General features: G+C 39.3%; 1 protein-coding gene across 4 annotated transcripts in view; it reads right to left on the reverse strand.

Annotated features, from left to right (window-relative positions):
* Window positions 1-16,314, reverse strand: part of lmtk2 (lemur tyrosine kinase 2) — a 105,260-nt gene that overhangs the window by 24,881 nt on the left and 64,065 nt on the right. For 3 of the 4 annotated variants that reach the window (XM_048609444.1, XM_048609445.1, XM_048609446.1), the window contains 2 exons: window positions 15,213-15,343; window positions 3,190-3,274 (listed from right to left, as the gene is read on the reverse strand). In XM_048609444.1, the coding sequence (XP_048465401.1) occupies window positions 3,190-3,274; window positions 15,213-15,343 (216 nt within the window). Of the gene's footprint in view, window positions 1-3,189; window positions 3,275-15,212; window positions 15,344-16,314 lie in introns of those variants that run through there. The other variant, XM_048609447.1, reaches the window with a different exon arrangement.

A 16,314-nucleotide genomic window follows, 5' to 3' on the forward strand; every position in this document is an offset into this window, starting at 1 on the left:
AAGCTGATGTTTCGGGTCTAGACCCTTTTTCTGAAGAAGGGTCTAGACCCGAAACGTCAGCTTTCCTGCTCCTCTGATGCTGCTTGGCCTGCCGTGTTCATCCAGCTCTACACCTTGTTATGGCAGATGTTGTGTAATGTGTCTAAATGTGAGAATAACCATTTTGATAGCAAAAATAGGAAGGCAGATTATTATTTGAATGGCTATAAATTAAGAGAGGGGACTGTTCAATGAGACTTTGGGTGTCCTTGTGCAACATTCGCTGAACGTAAACGTGCAGGTGCAGCAGGCAGTAAAGAAGCCAAACTGTTTGTTGGCCTTCACAGTGAAAGGATTCGAGTATGGAACAATGATGTCTTGCTGCAGTTATACAGGCATTAGTGTGGAATGGTGTGCGCAGTTCTGGTCTCCTTATCTGAGGAAGGAAGTTTTTACTGTAGAGGGTGTGCAGCAAAGGTTTACCAAATTGATTCCTGGGATGGCAGGGCATACAAGGAGAGATTGAGTCAGTTAGGATTGTATTTAATAGAGTTTAGAAGAGATGTGGAGGGATTTCATAGAAACCTATAAAATTCTCAACAGGACTTGACAGGTTAGATGCAGGAAGGATGTTCCTAATGGTGGGGGTATCCAGAACGAGTGGTCATAAATTTAAGGAAAAGAGGAAAACCTCCGAGCATTGAGACAAGGACAAATTACTTCGCCAGAGAGAGTGCTGAGCCCGATAAACTCACTACTACAGAAAGCAACTCAGGCCAAAACTTTTGTTTTCTAGGAGGAGATAGATATAGCTCATGGCTAAAGGGATCAAGGAATATTGGGGGAAGGTTGGATTAGGGTATTGAACTCATTGATCAGCCACGATCATATTGAATGGCATGGCACAGCAGGCTGAAGGGGTGAATGGCCTTATGCCGCTCCTATTTTCTATGCTTCTATTTAAATTATAAAATATATGTTTATTTTTACTGTGATAACCTATGCAAAATTCAAATTGTACGGAAATATCAGCTATTTGCAACCAGAAATGAAAGACAGTTGCAAAGTTGCATTTATGTGCAGTCTAAATAACATAAGAAAGTGGCTGTGACAATTATATAGAGTCAGAGATATACAACACAGGAACAGACCCTTCAGTCCAACTTGTCCATACTGACCAGATATCCTAAATAAATCTAGTCCCATTTGCCAGCAATTAGTCCAAATCCCTCTAAACCCTTCCTATTCATATACCCATCCAGATGCCTAATAAATGTTGTAATTGTACCAGCCACCACCACTTCTTCTGGCAGCTCATTTCACACACACACCACCCTCTGCGTGAAAAATTTGTCCCTTTGCTCCCTTTTAAATCTTTCCCCTCTCATCTTAAACCTGTGCCCTCTAGTTTTGGGCTCACTCACCCTGGGGAAAAGACCTTGTGTATCCATGCCCTCATTATTTTATAAACCTCTAAGGTCACCGCGAAGGCTCCAACACTCAAGGGAAAATAGCCCCAGTCTATTTGGCGTCTCCTTATAGCCCAAACCCTCCAACAACATCCTTGTAAATCTTTTCTGAACCCTTTCAAGTTTCACAACATCCTTCGTGTAAGAGGGAGACTAGAATTGCATGCAGTATTCCAATACTGACCTAACTAATGTTCTGTACAGCAGCAACATGACCTTCCAATTCTTATACTCAATGCGCTGACCAATAAAGGCAAGCCTGTCAAATGCCTTCTTCACTATCCTATCTACCCGAGACTCCACTTTCAAAGAACTGTGAACCTGCACTGCAAGATCTCTTTGTTCAGCAACACTCCCCATTAAGTGTATAAGTCCTGCCCTGATTTTCAATGTACAATTTGTATACCTGACATGGATGCAGCCGCTTCAAAAAAGCACTGATAGCTAACCACATAAATCTGGGGCTAAAGACCTTTGTGGGCCATGCTAGGTAGGCAGTTGTAGGTCAGAGAGTCAGTCAGCAAATTTTGAACTAATTTTTTTTTTTTAAAACTAATGGCTAAAAATGACCGGATTTATTCAAAATATAAAAAAAGTTACAACTAGCCGCATCTGGGATGCTATGCCATAATCATAACAACAGAATTATATTCTGCCATGAAGGGATACTAGTCACAATATTATAATTTGGAGGTAGTGCTGTAATAAACATTTTACAGTAAGTAACCTTGCCTTAAATAACAATTGTTGTTGTACAAGGTGAAGTGTTATATATATTTAAAAAACCCAATAGCACAATGCACAGTAATCATACACAAATAAAATAGATTTTTGTGAACAAATGAACTATTAGATACTGAAAAATAAACCAGGTAGTGTTTCTTTTTAAAACATGGTTTGTCACTAGGCATCCTATTCAACCTGGGAGAATGAGACAGGAGAGGCCAGAGAGCAAGGTCGGTCAATTTTTAAAAAAACATCCACATCCTACAAATCATTTTGTGCAAACGAGGCAGCTATCAGTGGCCAATTTTGGATGTGTTATGTAAAACATGCTATAGTACCTTTTGTACTTAAAAAGTCTCCGGATGTAAAGAATAAATGCACTTTTTGTCTCTTGTTCAAGTTTTTAAACGCCATTACACTACAGGCTTGTTAACGTTACAAAACCACCACCTGCATAATACAAAATTTGCTCATCACAGGAGACCTTTTAGTCAAATGATATGTTGCTTTTACATAGCCTTGGCTGGCTATTAAACTTAGCTTGCTTGAGGCATCTTTGACCACAACATTATTCTAACACCATAACAGCACTGCATCGAGAAGTTCAATAACAGTGATAATTGAGAACTAAACCATTTTCCACTCAATTAAAATACCTCATTCAGAAATGCAGAGCAAAAGAGGTGCAGCGTTCAATATTACTGATTTTGCAAGTGGATTTTTTTTTGTGATTATTATTAAATGCATGTTTACCAAATCACAGCGTTGTATTCAAATATTCTGTAGTATAAAACAACACCATTTGCTAATAATTTTCACACATTTACCTACATGCAATTTGATTCACTGCATCAGCTCTACATAAATAAAAGAAATACTGATACTGTAAACAATGCAGATTTTAGTCTGAAATCACAGTAAACTTAGTTACCGGCAAGTGACACACGCAGAGGAGTACTGGAGTAACTGCCATACAAAACAAGACTGAAAAACTCTTAAGGGGAAAATTGCTTACCCTGTACCGGCTGAATCCTATTCCATAGTCGCCAATTTTTACAGTCAAGTCTGTTGTGAGAAAACAATTCCGCAGTGCTAGGTCACTGACAAGGTGGAGATGATAGCAATGCACAATTAGGAAAAGGAAGGTTAAAAAAAAAAAATGTCAGAAAGAACTTTTGAGCATATTCAAATCAATAACTTGTCATTACAATAATTATTCTCATAACAGAACAAACACAGACTAGCTCAAGTACTCTAAGACTAGCTTTGCTCATCACTAATCAGGCTTCATCAGAAGTTCAAAATATGGGTACTTCTCCCAAGAGGATAATGGTTAATGGGAAATGTTACTGTTGCACAGTATACGTTATAAAATAGAGGACCATTTCACCATTAGTTTCTTTGCTTTTCTACATCCCAACAGATCACATCTCTTCACAAGCATTTACAAACAGCTGTTCAGAAAAATAAACCACTACATCTCAAAGGATTCTGACTTCAGCAAACAGGATCTAGAGTAATTAACATCAGTTTTTATACATTTAAATATTAGTATAATAATCCGCTGATCTGTTTGCAAAGAATTAGTGAACATCTTAGAATAACAATTATGCAGGACAAATTCTTAAGTTAGTTAGCAACATACAGGCGAAGAACAACAATGTATAACAATAACTTGCTTGCACGAACATCACCAATGATGGTGGTGAATATTTTTCAGAAAATCATTTGAAACATTGGTATCTCTCCAAAGTGTTGTGTACACAAATACAATTACTACAATGGAGTGAACTTATTGTGTGCTAGCAATCAATTAACATCATGAGGCTACCAGTGACCAGAAATTGAACTGGACAATGCTGTAGCTAAAAAAACCATAGGAAAAGGAAGAGATCGTTCAGCCTGTTGTGCCTGTTCTGCCATTAACGAGATCCTGTTTGATCTGTGGCCTAACTCCATATACCTGCCTTTGGCCCATATTCCTTAATATGTTGCTTAACAAAAATTTATCTCAGATTTGTAATTAACAATTGACCTAGCATCAAGTGCCGTTTGCAGAGGAGAACGCCGAAAATCTACCACTCTTTGTGTATAGGAGCATTTCCTAACATCTGCCCTGAACGTTCTGGCCCTAATTCTAAGACTATGTGCCCTGGTTCCAGAATCTCCAGCTATTGGTAATATTTTTCTCTTTATCTATCCTGCCTTTTCCTGTTAATATCTTAAAAGACTTTGATCCAATCACCTCCTAGCCTTCTAAATTCTAGAGAAAACAGGTCTAATTTGTATAATTTCTCATCATAGCTTAATCCCTCAAATCCAGGTATAATTCCTGTAAATTTACACTGTACTTTCTCCAAGGCCAAAACATCCTGCCTAAGGTATGGTACCCAGATATGTTCTCAGTACTCCAAGTGGGGTCTAACCAGGACTTTATATAGCTACAACCTAATTTCTGCATCCTTACATTCCTGTCCTCTAGATATAAAGGTCTGCATTCCATTAACTTTCTTGACCATTTTCTGCACCTGTTCGTGGCATTTTAAAGATCTATACATCTGAAACTCAAATCTCTTTGGGGAAGCAGCTTTGTAATTCTACCTATAACCTTGCAAAGGTATTTTTGTGACCAGCTGCACTTTGTTTCCCATGTCTCAGTATAGTATTAATGAATGAGAACTGTGTGTAATTCAATATGCCAGTATGGAATTGTCTGTTTGCTTTTTTTCTCTTCAGTCATGGGATGTAGGCTTTGCTGGCCAGATCTGAATTTATTGCCCATTTCTAACTGTCTTGCAGAAAATGGTAGCGAGCTGATTTCTAGAACCACTGCAACCCTGGAGGAGTAGGTACACTCATCGTTAGAATGAAGCGAGTTGCTGTCTTTGAACATGGACTACTTCAGTATCCGAGGAATCGCAAATCGTGTTGAATACTGCGCAATCACTGGCAAACGTTCCCAATTCTGACCTCATGATGAACAGAATAGTTGATGAAGCATCTGAAGATGGTTAGGCCTAGGACACAATGAGGTACTTCTGCAGTGATGTGCTGGAGCTGAGATAATGGACTTCCAACAAACACAACCATGCTTCCTCTGTGCCAGGTCTGACTCCAAAAAGCACAGAGTTTCCCCTTCCCCAACTTCTATTGACTCCAGTTCTGCTAGAGTTTCTTACGGTTAATTTGCTCAAATGTGCCCTTGATGTCAAGGGAGTCACTCTCACCTCACCTTTGGAATTCACGTTGGAGCCGAGGCTCTCTTGAGCTCAGGAGCTAAGCAGCCCTGGTGGAACCCAAACTGGGCATCACTAAGCAGGTTATTGTTGAACAGGTGCTGCTTGTTGATGACACCTTCCATTATGTTACTGATGATTGAGAGTAGTCTGATGGGCCAAGTTGGGTTTGTTCTGCCTTTTGCATATAAGGAATATCTGGCCAATTTTCCACATTGTTTGGTAGATACCGGTGTTGTAGCTGATGGTTTAATGGTTAGCACTGTTGCCTCACAGCACCAGGGATCAGAATCAATTCCAGCCTTGCGTGACCATCTGTGTGGAGTTTGCACATGCTCCCTGTGACTGCATGGGTTTCCTCTGGATACTCTGGTTTCCTCCCACAGTCCAAAGATTTGCAGGGTTAGGTGTATTGACCACGTTAAATTGTGACAGTGTCCAGGGATGTGCAGGCTAGATGGATTAGCCATGGGAAATTCAGGGATAAGTTCGGAGGGGACGTGGGTCTGGGCGGGATGCTCTTCGGAGGGTCAGTGGAACTCAATAGGCTGAATGGCCTGCTTCCACACCGAAAGGATTCTATAATTCTATCCAGTGTCTCCAACTGTTTCTTAATATCATGTGGATTGAATTGAATTGGCTGAAGACTGGTATGCGTGATGCTGGGGACAACTGGAGGAGACCAAAATGAATCATCCATTCAACACTTCCGGCTGAAGATTATTGCGAATGCTTCTTTTGCACTCTTGAATTGGGCTCTTTCATCACTGAGGATGGGATATTTGTGGAGCCTCCTCCTCAACTGAGTTGTTTAATTGCCCACCACCATTCACAACTGAATGTGGTAGGAGTTCAGACTTTAAATCTGACCTGTTGGTTGTAGGATTGCTCAGCTCCATCACTTGCTGCTTGTATTATCTGACAAACAAGTAGTCCTGTTTTGCAACTTCACCAGGTTGATAGCTCATTTTTAGATATGCCTGATGATGCTCCTGGCATGCTATCTTGCACTCTTCACTGTACTAGGGTTGATCTGTGGCTTGATTATACTGGGTACAGTGAGGGGTATGGTCAACCATGAGGTTATAGATTAAGTTGATTCTGATGGATGTTCAGTGCGTCATGGATGCCCAATATTGAGTTGCTAGATCCGATCAAATTCTTTCCCATTTAGTATGCTGATACTGCCATACAACACAATGGAAGTATTATCAATGTGAAAGCAGAACTTCATCTCTACAACGGCTGTGTGGTCACTCTCACTGATACTACCACAGATGCATCAGACCTACTTTACAGAAATATCCTCTGGGATGACAACCAGCTCAATTAGTGGTGATGTTGAGCCACTCTTGGCAGTTGAAATGCCTTTTCCAGGGTACATTCTGCATCCTTTCAATCCTTAGTGCTTCCTCTAAATGTTGAAGGAGCTGACTTGATAACCGAGGGAGGACAGAATGTGGTAATCAGCAAGAGCATTCCGAGTCCATGTTTGATCTGCCATTAGTCCTCATGCTGTCTGGACTCAACAGTGCATACTCAGAAGGCAACTCCCTTCCAGCTGTATACCACTGTGTCCATCCTGTCGGTGGGACACGACATATTCAGGGATGGTTTTGGTGGTGTCTGGACCGTCTTCATCATGGAATCACGCCTTACCTATTGCTCGATCTAGTCTGTGACAAAAGCTCACCCAATTTAGGCATTAGCCCCCAGGTGTTAAGAGTTTCTGGTGCTGTGTTTGATGCCAGGTGGCATCATTTCTTTGAGACTTTTACAACCAATCCGCTTCCTAGACCATTTCAGAGGGCTGTTCCATCAACTACATTGCAGCCCAGACAAGATAAGGATGGCACTTTCTTTCCCTAACTTACATTAGTGAACTAGATGGCTTTTTCTGACAATGGTTTCATGGTAATCGTTCACGAAGTAATCAATCTCAGAGTCACAGAGTTATATAGCACAGAAATAGAGAGACTTCTGTCCAACTCATCTGCACTGACCAGATATCCTAAACTGATCTAGTTCCTTTTGTCAGCATTTGGCCCATATCCCTCTAAATCTTTCCCATTCATGTACCCATCCAGATCCCTTTTAAATGTTGTAATTGTACTCGCCTTCACAGCTTTCTCTGGCAGTTCGTTCCATACACGCATCACCCACTGTGTGAAAAAGGTACCCCTCAGTAATTTTTAAATCTTACCCCTCTCACCTTAAACCTATGCCCTCGAGTCTTGGACTCCCCACACTCGGAAAATGACGTTGGCAATGTTAGTGAGACAATTTCCTATAAACAAAGCTATGTTTGACTACCATTAATCAGTCCTTGCGTTTCCAAATGCATGTAAATCCTGTCTCTTAGAATCTCCTCCAACAACTGACCCACCACTGACATCACACTTACCGGTGTACAGTTCCCTGGCTTCTCCTTACCACTTTTCTTAAAAAATGGCACATTAGCCACCCTCCAGTCTTCTGGCACCTCACCTGTGGCTGTTGATGATACAAATATCTCAGCAAGGAGCCCAGCAATCTCTTCCCTAGCTCCTCATAAAGTTCGGGGCTATACCTGATCTGGTCCTGTGATTCCACATATTTTGTTATTGAAATTCAAACTCCACCCTCTGCCATGGCATATTCGAACTTGGCACTCCAGGGTTTCTGAATCAATAATCCAGCAACAATAACACTAGACCATCACCTGCATAATTACATAGGAGTCACGAACAAGAACTCAAGGGTCACTATATACATACCTTTATTAATTAGTTGTGTGAAAAATGAGCAGGATAACAATTCCAAAGTTTCAGTAACTTTCAAAAAGAAATTTTCTTTTCTTTCTACAGCAAGCTTGTACATTTTTAGTTCAATATTTCAGTCAGATCATTCTTAATTTTCTTCTTTATCTTCAGTCAGATAATTTCTTGATAGATAATTTGTGATCAAGAAAAGGATTACATTTTCAGTAACATACAAATCAGGCAATGCAACCTTATTGTCAATTTTTTTAAAAATCAGCCTTGTGGAATATTTTGTTCACTTGAACACACTTACATAAACAATTTTTTATTCATTCCTAAGAGGTGGGTGTCACAGACTAGGCCAGCATTCATTGTCCATCCCTAATTGCCCAGAGGGCAGTTCAGAGTCAACTACATTTGCTGTGTGTCTGGAGTTATATGTAGGCTAGACCAGGTAAGGATGGCAATTTCCTTCCCTGAAGAACACTAGTGAACCAGATGGGTTTTTCCCTGACAATCAACACAGTTTCATGGTCGTCATTAGATTTTTAATTTCAGATTTAGCAAAAAATAACCTCCATTGTTTTGATAGAAGAGACATACATTGAAATAGCAGCTTTCACTCCTTCAGTACATCAGAAACAATTTAAAGGTAACAAATTACTCTGGAAGTTATTCATTTGCATGCAAACATAGCAACTAATATATATTAAAGTGAAGATCTCACAAGATGCAAGAGGATGGATGAATAACATTTGTTTAGGTCAAGTTGAGATATATCTGTCCGTATTTTCAAAGCTTTGCAACTTTTAGTCAAGTTTACTAATGTTATTTTTGCCACTTTTTTAATGCAATACTTTATGTCTACTGATCATTAATTATCTTTCAATCTTTCAAAGGCTAGAGGATACTGTGGTTTCCAGCACCATGAACTTCACCTTCTCTTCAAACACATTCAGCATGCCTATTTACCTAACTGCTCCTTTCTCTTCCCACCCTCCCAAACCTATCTTGAAATTCCTCTGGTACATTACATTGTCCCTCTTCCTGTCGTCTGCTCAAGAACTCTCTTCTAATGATTGAGATACCTGGGCACCCACCTACCAGAAGGGAGAACTTTAAATCAAATATGTCCTGGCTGTTATATCTAATGACTTTAGAGGAATCATGCACAGACTCATGGTTCTGGCATCAGTCAGCTTTGCAGTTCTCCACCGACCAGCTTCCAAAGCTAGTATTCAGCAACTGCTTTCTTTAAATGATAACATTAACAGCCAGATTTACAACTCAATGTTACAAAACAAGATTTTAGGATGGGAATGGGCAACTATTGGATCAATTATTGGATGACAGATTGAGGAAAGGGGAACATATATATAAAATCAAATTTGCAGGTAAGACGATGGAAGCATAGAACGCAACAATAGTGGGGAACTATGGAAGCCAACAGGGTAAAAGGAACATCCTCCAGTACATGGTGAGCACTGTGACGAAAAGATAAATCAATCTACTGAAGTAACAAATTTGATAAAATGCCTGATGTAAACCAAAATAAAAATGAGTTCACATTGCCATCTTCTGGCAAAAGTAAGTGTTGTATGATGAGTGAAAACTTTATACACATGTAAATAGGTAACTTTAGATATATATCCTCTCCAACATATTAAAAAGACAAAGTTGCGAAAGCTTCATCAAACCTCAGGGTCACCATGCCTCAGGCAAGGGGAGAGGCTGAGAAGGAGAGTCCTTCATGGTAACCTCATTGTGGGAATTGAACCCACACTGTTGCCATCACTCTGCATTGTAAACCAGCCAATCAGCCAACTGATGCAACTGAACGCTGCTTCCCTGCCTCCCCATAGCAGAAGGGTGAACTGGAACATGTAAAGAGAATTAGAACGTGGTCTGTTTTTGCTTCAAATACTTTGCTTTTCAAAAAAGCTACAAAATATTGCAAACAACATATTAACCAGTTGAGTAGAAAGTCCCCTGTTTTGATGGCAATTTAGAAGCTTCAATTATTAAGACAATTGAAGTGAGAGTTGACCAGTCCGGTAGCCTTATTGAAGGATAGAACTGAGGCTTCCAAAACAACAACCTGCATTTATAGAATGGCCCTGAATGCACTTATTGTTCCAAGATGCTTTACACAATAGATAACAAAATTTGGTATTAATCCACATAAGGCAATATGAGGTCAGATGGCTGAAAGCTTGTCAAACATGTTGCCCTGATGTATCATCTCAAAGATTGTTCTATCCAAGCAGCAGCTCTTTATGACAATTTCATTAACATTGTCAAACAAAAATTTAACAGTTAAAATTAAACATGATAACATTTACCATAATTCTATAAAACTGGTATTCAGTTTTAGTGTGTTTTATCTGAATGTAAAAATGAACCCTACTCAATAAACCACTCAAGCATTTGATCGCTTTTTCACTCCTTATACACATTCACTGAGGAATGTCCTCAGTTGTAGTTCTCCTTAGGCAAATGTTAATGAAAATTATTCCAGCATAATTACGATTAATAAAAACTGAAATTGTTGGAGAAACTCAGTTGGTCTGACAGCATCTGCGGAGAGAAAGTGGAGACAACATTTTGGGTCCAGTGACCCATCTTCACCATAATTATGATCAACCTCTGAGCTCATTACAACGTGACATCTTAGAACTTTCAATGGACTTTTTAAAAACTACAGTACAACAATCAAACAAACCCTTCTTACAAAGCATCAACAGGAATGCCTAAGTTTTGCATTTCAAAAGGCTATGTTGCATTTCCTTCACTATCAGTTTTGATGTTCCAACTGAAGCAGAGAGGAGTCATTCTATGTTCATTAAGGTATTAGAGATAAAAGCCATGCACAATTGAGGGGCTAGGAATGTAACTAAGCAAGAAAGTGGTAGGGGAAATGTGCAGACGCAATGTTGAGATGCAGCAGCATAACATGACTTTTAGTTAAGTAATAAAACTGAAACCTCTCTCATGAAAGGTCATCTCAGCCCGAAACTTCAACTCTGTTCCTCCCCACAAATGGTAGCAAACCTGCCGAGTATTTCCAGCAATTTTTGACTTTGTTGCACAGTATTTGCTTTTTTAGTCTTATCTTTTGTGCTAATTGTCATACTTTATTTTAGAATGTTTCTATAGAATATTTCACTAAATTAAAGAAGCAATCAAGTTGTTGCATTGCTGGAGATTCTAAAGTGCACTAGTCAGGCCCCAACTAGCAGTGATACTAATTGAGACATTAAACTGAGGAACCGTCTGCCTGCTCCTATAGCTTAAGTGCAAACTGACGATATCACAGTTTTATTTGAAAAGGAAACCAATATATGCTTGAAAAGGAGAATGTTGCAAGGCTATCGAGAAAAAGCAGGGAAATGGGGCTAATGGATTTGCTCTTTCAAAGATCTAGCACAGGCGCAATGAGCCAAATGGCCTTCTACTATGTTGTACAATTCTCCTAATGGCTAGCTTAACATTCCTCCTTCAACCAAAATAAAATAAAGAACTGCAGATACTGAAGATCGGAAACAAAAACTGAAATTGGAGAAACTCAGCAGGTCTAGCAGCAGTTGAAGGAAGAAAGCAGAATTAACATGGAGTCTGGTGAATCTCCAACTTCAGCTTCAGCATAAATACCACATTTTCCTGGCCACTAACAGTTCTAATGAAGAGTCACTGGACTTGAACCATGAACTCTGCTTTCTTCCTACAGATGCTGCCAGACCTGCTTGTTTTCTATTTTTTGATTCATACTTTAACTGCTATCATCAAAAACCAGATTAACTGGTCACGCTTCTCATTATTGATTGTACGTAAATTAACTGTCATGTTTGCCAACACAGCAATCACTGCATGTAAAGGTGAGTCATGTGAAGTACTTTTAGAATTTGAGAAATGGGATGAAGTGCTTTATGAATTCAAATTCTTCCTTCTACCCTTCATTTTTCTGACACAAAATGGCTAATCAAACTTCCAAATCATAAGGAGTCTGGATGAGAGAGAAACTGTTCCCAGTGCCAGTAAAGTCAAGGACCATAGGATCCAGATTCAAAGAGATTGCCAAATAAATCAAAGGGCATATGAGAAAAATCCCTTGAGCAGCAAGTGGTTAAGATCTTGAATGTACTACCCAAGAGTGAATCTGCTTCCACCATAATCATGACTTTAAAAAGGGATTTGGATAAGTACCCATAGGAGATAAAAAAAATTGTACAGTTACAAGAATAGTAAAGGTGACAGGGACAAACTAAATTACTGTTGTAAAGAGCCTGCACAGGTGCCGCAGACTGAATGGCCTCCTCCTTGGTCATAGTCAAGAGTTTTGCCATACAGGAAGAGGCCTTTGTACCCACTATGTTCTCACCAGTCATTAAACATATAGCTACTCTAATCCCAGTTTCCAGCACTTGACCCGTAAAAGGACCTAGAGGGTGTAGGGATGGTAACGAACAAGGAAAAAGATGTTCACGTTCTGAAATTGGTAAACTCAACATTCAGTCCTGACAGGTATAAAGGTACCTAGGTGGAAGATGAGGTGTTGTTCCTCCACCTTGCATTGGGCCTTGTTGGAGCATTAGAGTGGGCCTCTTTCATTGTTCATTAGCTTCTCCCAAACTCTGCTGTATATGGGATGCTCCCAGCACAGCCAAACCATTTTCAATAATTTACACTTCTTGTTAGCATCTTCCTAACAATTATCTCTCTCAGTTTATCATCAACAATTTTTTTGTTTGCCTATTCCTTTTCTCTCTCTCGCTCTGGGCTCTGCCTTCACGTACTCTATTCCCCCAATACCCCAACCTCACTCCCTTCATCAACATAAATACCACCCTTCCCCAGCTATTTTCAGTGCTGACAAAAGGTCACCGGACTCGAAACTTTAACTCTGCGTCTCTCAGGATCTGTGGACATGCACATCAAGGTCACTCATTAATAATTTAACCATTCTATGATTGTGTCAATTTGCAACCAAATAATTGAACCAGGCAGAACTTTAGATTTGTACCCTTGTGAACTGAATGCCTTGCTTTTTTACAATTCCATAAATATGCTGAATAGACACTCATATTATACAAAATTGCTTGAATTTGAAAATGTAATTCTAAATAATCTATGCACGAATAGAATATATAGATTTAGCTTTTAGAAAGAACAGTGAAACTACTTAACTGTCTGTGATCAGTATCATTTTAGTCAAAGGAAACAACTATTTTCTCCTACAACACTACTTCCCATATCATTTGGAATAAATCCATGCAATCTCAAAGCAGTTGGTCAAAGCAACAGGGCGGAACAAAACACTTCAGCTGCTTCGAATCACCACCAGCAACAAAATCACTGATGCTGGAGCTTTTCCACGTACTCAGACAGCAGCAGGATATTGTTGCCAGAAATGAACACAGAAATGAACAGAGGATCCAACATTCAGGAGCACAAGTGGTTTTCCACAGTACATTTCAGGAATAGAAAGCAGAGTAATCAATGCTGTGACAATTGGATGAGCAGAGTAATCAATGCTCTGACAATTGGATGAACAGAGGGGCAGGCATTGACTGTGTATCTGGGGAGAGGGTTGTAAAGTTACAGCTTGATGCATTAGAATGGCAGACATAATTCCTTTGTGCAGTTTATTAAAAAACTGTCAGAACAAGCAATTTTTACTTACTACAATATTTGAACACATTTTTCACCAATGGCTCATTTCCACAAAATTGAAACTCCAGCAAAAATGAGTTATCGAAGTGCTTTAAAAAATGCAAAAATAATCTTTGGGGGAAAAAAACATCCACCACTTTCTTCAGTCTGCTCAACAGCACCATCATTGACTGTACAAATAATTACACTAGATCTACCAATACTAGCACTGTTGTTTAGCTTTGGAGAGATCATTGCATAAATGAAAATTTTGCTTTAGTGCATCAAAATAAATCCCATGTAAACTGACCTGTCACATTAAACTGTCTGCTCATCATATTTGGCAGTAATGACCAGACAGGCAGAGCATTTATGTAATTTAATCAGCTGTGTCTTATTCCAATTTGAATTATTCCAAGTTGAATATATGAGGTTAGCCGAAGACCACTTTAGGTCCAGACTGTAATATTTGTCAATGTAAATTTTGGCACACAAGGATTTACTAGCCTTTTTTAAAAAAATCTGGTGATTCACATCTTTTGTCCCTGTTCAGTATCCATTGAAATGGATCAACTGCATGGTTGACAACATAATTATCCACAGAAAGTACATTATTAAATATACATCCTGTTTTAGTGCACTGTTCAAGTGGCTAGTTATCTCAGTAGGAAAAACAGACTTGCAAAATCAGGTAATATTTTTCTGTATACAGTTCTCTTGGCTTAAAAGATTTCTTAGTTCACAAACCAAAGCACAAATAAAATCTAAACTAAAGTGCAACCATTTGTTTACAAACATGCAAATCTACTGTGTACTTTGAACCAAGACTTCAAAAAAGAAACAAGCTCCATTTTCAATTTGTCTGTGCATATTTTCTCTTCCCGCCCCCTTGCAAAAACATCTAGTCCTTGAACACATAATACCTTGACCTGCCAAATCATCGGAGTCATGCAAGAGCCTTAGAATGCCTTACCAATTTGTCAAGCTAATAATTCTTAAATTTAGATCCTTTTAACAGCATTATCAACACACCCAGCTTGACAGCAATTAACAGACTCAAATTATTTTACTTAAAAATAAACAAAAAAGACTTTGGTGCCAAAGTTAGAGGAATATACTAGTCGACAAAATGGCCTACATAGATTTGAAACCGAACCTAGAAAACACAATTTCTTGGGTCAGGTGGCATGTTGCCTCTCCTGTCACACTTTCAGATAAATTTTAAGCACGATCAGTTTTTGCAAATATTTTGTTTGACGATCCTTTAAAATTGTCTGCAATCCAATTTTTTGACCCAATTGTCACCTGCCATCTTTGCAAACAAAAGGGAAACAAAGATAATGTACTTATTTTGAGGAATCTGCTCAAAAGAATACAGTAATTTGGATCTTAATAATAATCATAATATACACCTGTGTACAAAACCATGCTTGTGCAGGTGAGCAAGTCCAGCAGCAATCTCACAGGCCATTCTCTGTAGCAGCTCCGAACCATGGGAGCTTTGTTCATGCTGTTGACTGCGAAGGTACCCTTTTATGTCACCCTGTGAATGCAAGGAACAAAGTAGCGTTAATTGCTCATATTACTTGAGCTACTTGCTGTTAATAGTATTTGAAAAGTCGTCTCCTGCCCAATTCGCAAGCTAAAGTCCATCTCAATGGTGGGCAGCATGGATGTGCATCTGTTATACTTATTAAAATCTTGCAGTGAATTGTTTAAAAAGAAATTGCTAAGCTTAATTATTGCACCCAAAATGGCAAGATAAATATTGCACCAGAGTGTAAGATGACTATGAAAAAGTGTAATCAAGGAACAGAGTGACAATTCGGTTGAAAGTGGAATGTTCAAGACATATATTCTCCTCTAATTCTGGTCGCTTGTACATTCCCAATTTTCATCATCGCACCACTGGCAGCCATGTCTCCAAATCTTATTCAAGTTCTTTGTGGGTGAGCTGATAGAACCACCAGCACCCAAAAGGTGGCAGTGTCTGTTTAACAGTTTATTTGCTATATTAGAGATAGTAAGAACTGCCAATGCTGGAGTCAGAGATAACACAGTGTGGAGCTGGAGGAGCACAGAAATGAAGAAGGGTCCCGACCTGAAACGTCAACTTTCCTGCTCCGCTCCTCCAGCTCCACACTGTGTTAGCTTTATTTGCTATATTGTTCTCTTCTTTCGCATCAATATTAAAGCCAGCATTTGTTGTCTATCCCTTATTGCCCTCAAGATGATGATGCGCTGTGCTGTTGGCATGCTGCAGTCCATCTGGTGCATAAAAGATAAAGTTGCCATAGACAAAAACAGTTATTGCTGAAGAAACTCAGTAGGTCTGGCAGCATCTGTGGAGAGAACTCAGAGTTAATGTTTCGGGTCCAATGATCCTTCTTCAGAACTGTTCTGAAGAAGGGTCACTGGACCCAAAATGTTATCTCGGAGTTCTCTCCACATATCCTGCCAGAACTAAGTTTCTCCAGGAATAACTGTTTTTGTTCCAGATTTCTAACATCCATA

The sequence above is a fragment of the Rhincodon typus genome, chromosome 21 (genome assembly GCF_021869965.1).
Source record: "Rhincodon typus isolate 14 chromosome 21, sRhiTyp1.1, whole genome shotgun sequence".
Classification (NCBI taxonomy): domain Eukaryota; kingdom Metazoa; phylum Chordata; class Chondrichthyes; order Orectolobiformes; family Rhincodontidae; genus Rhincodon; species Rhincodon typus.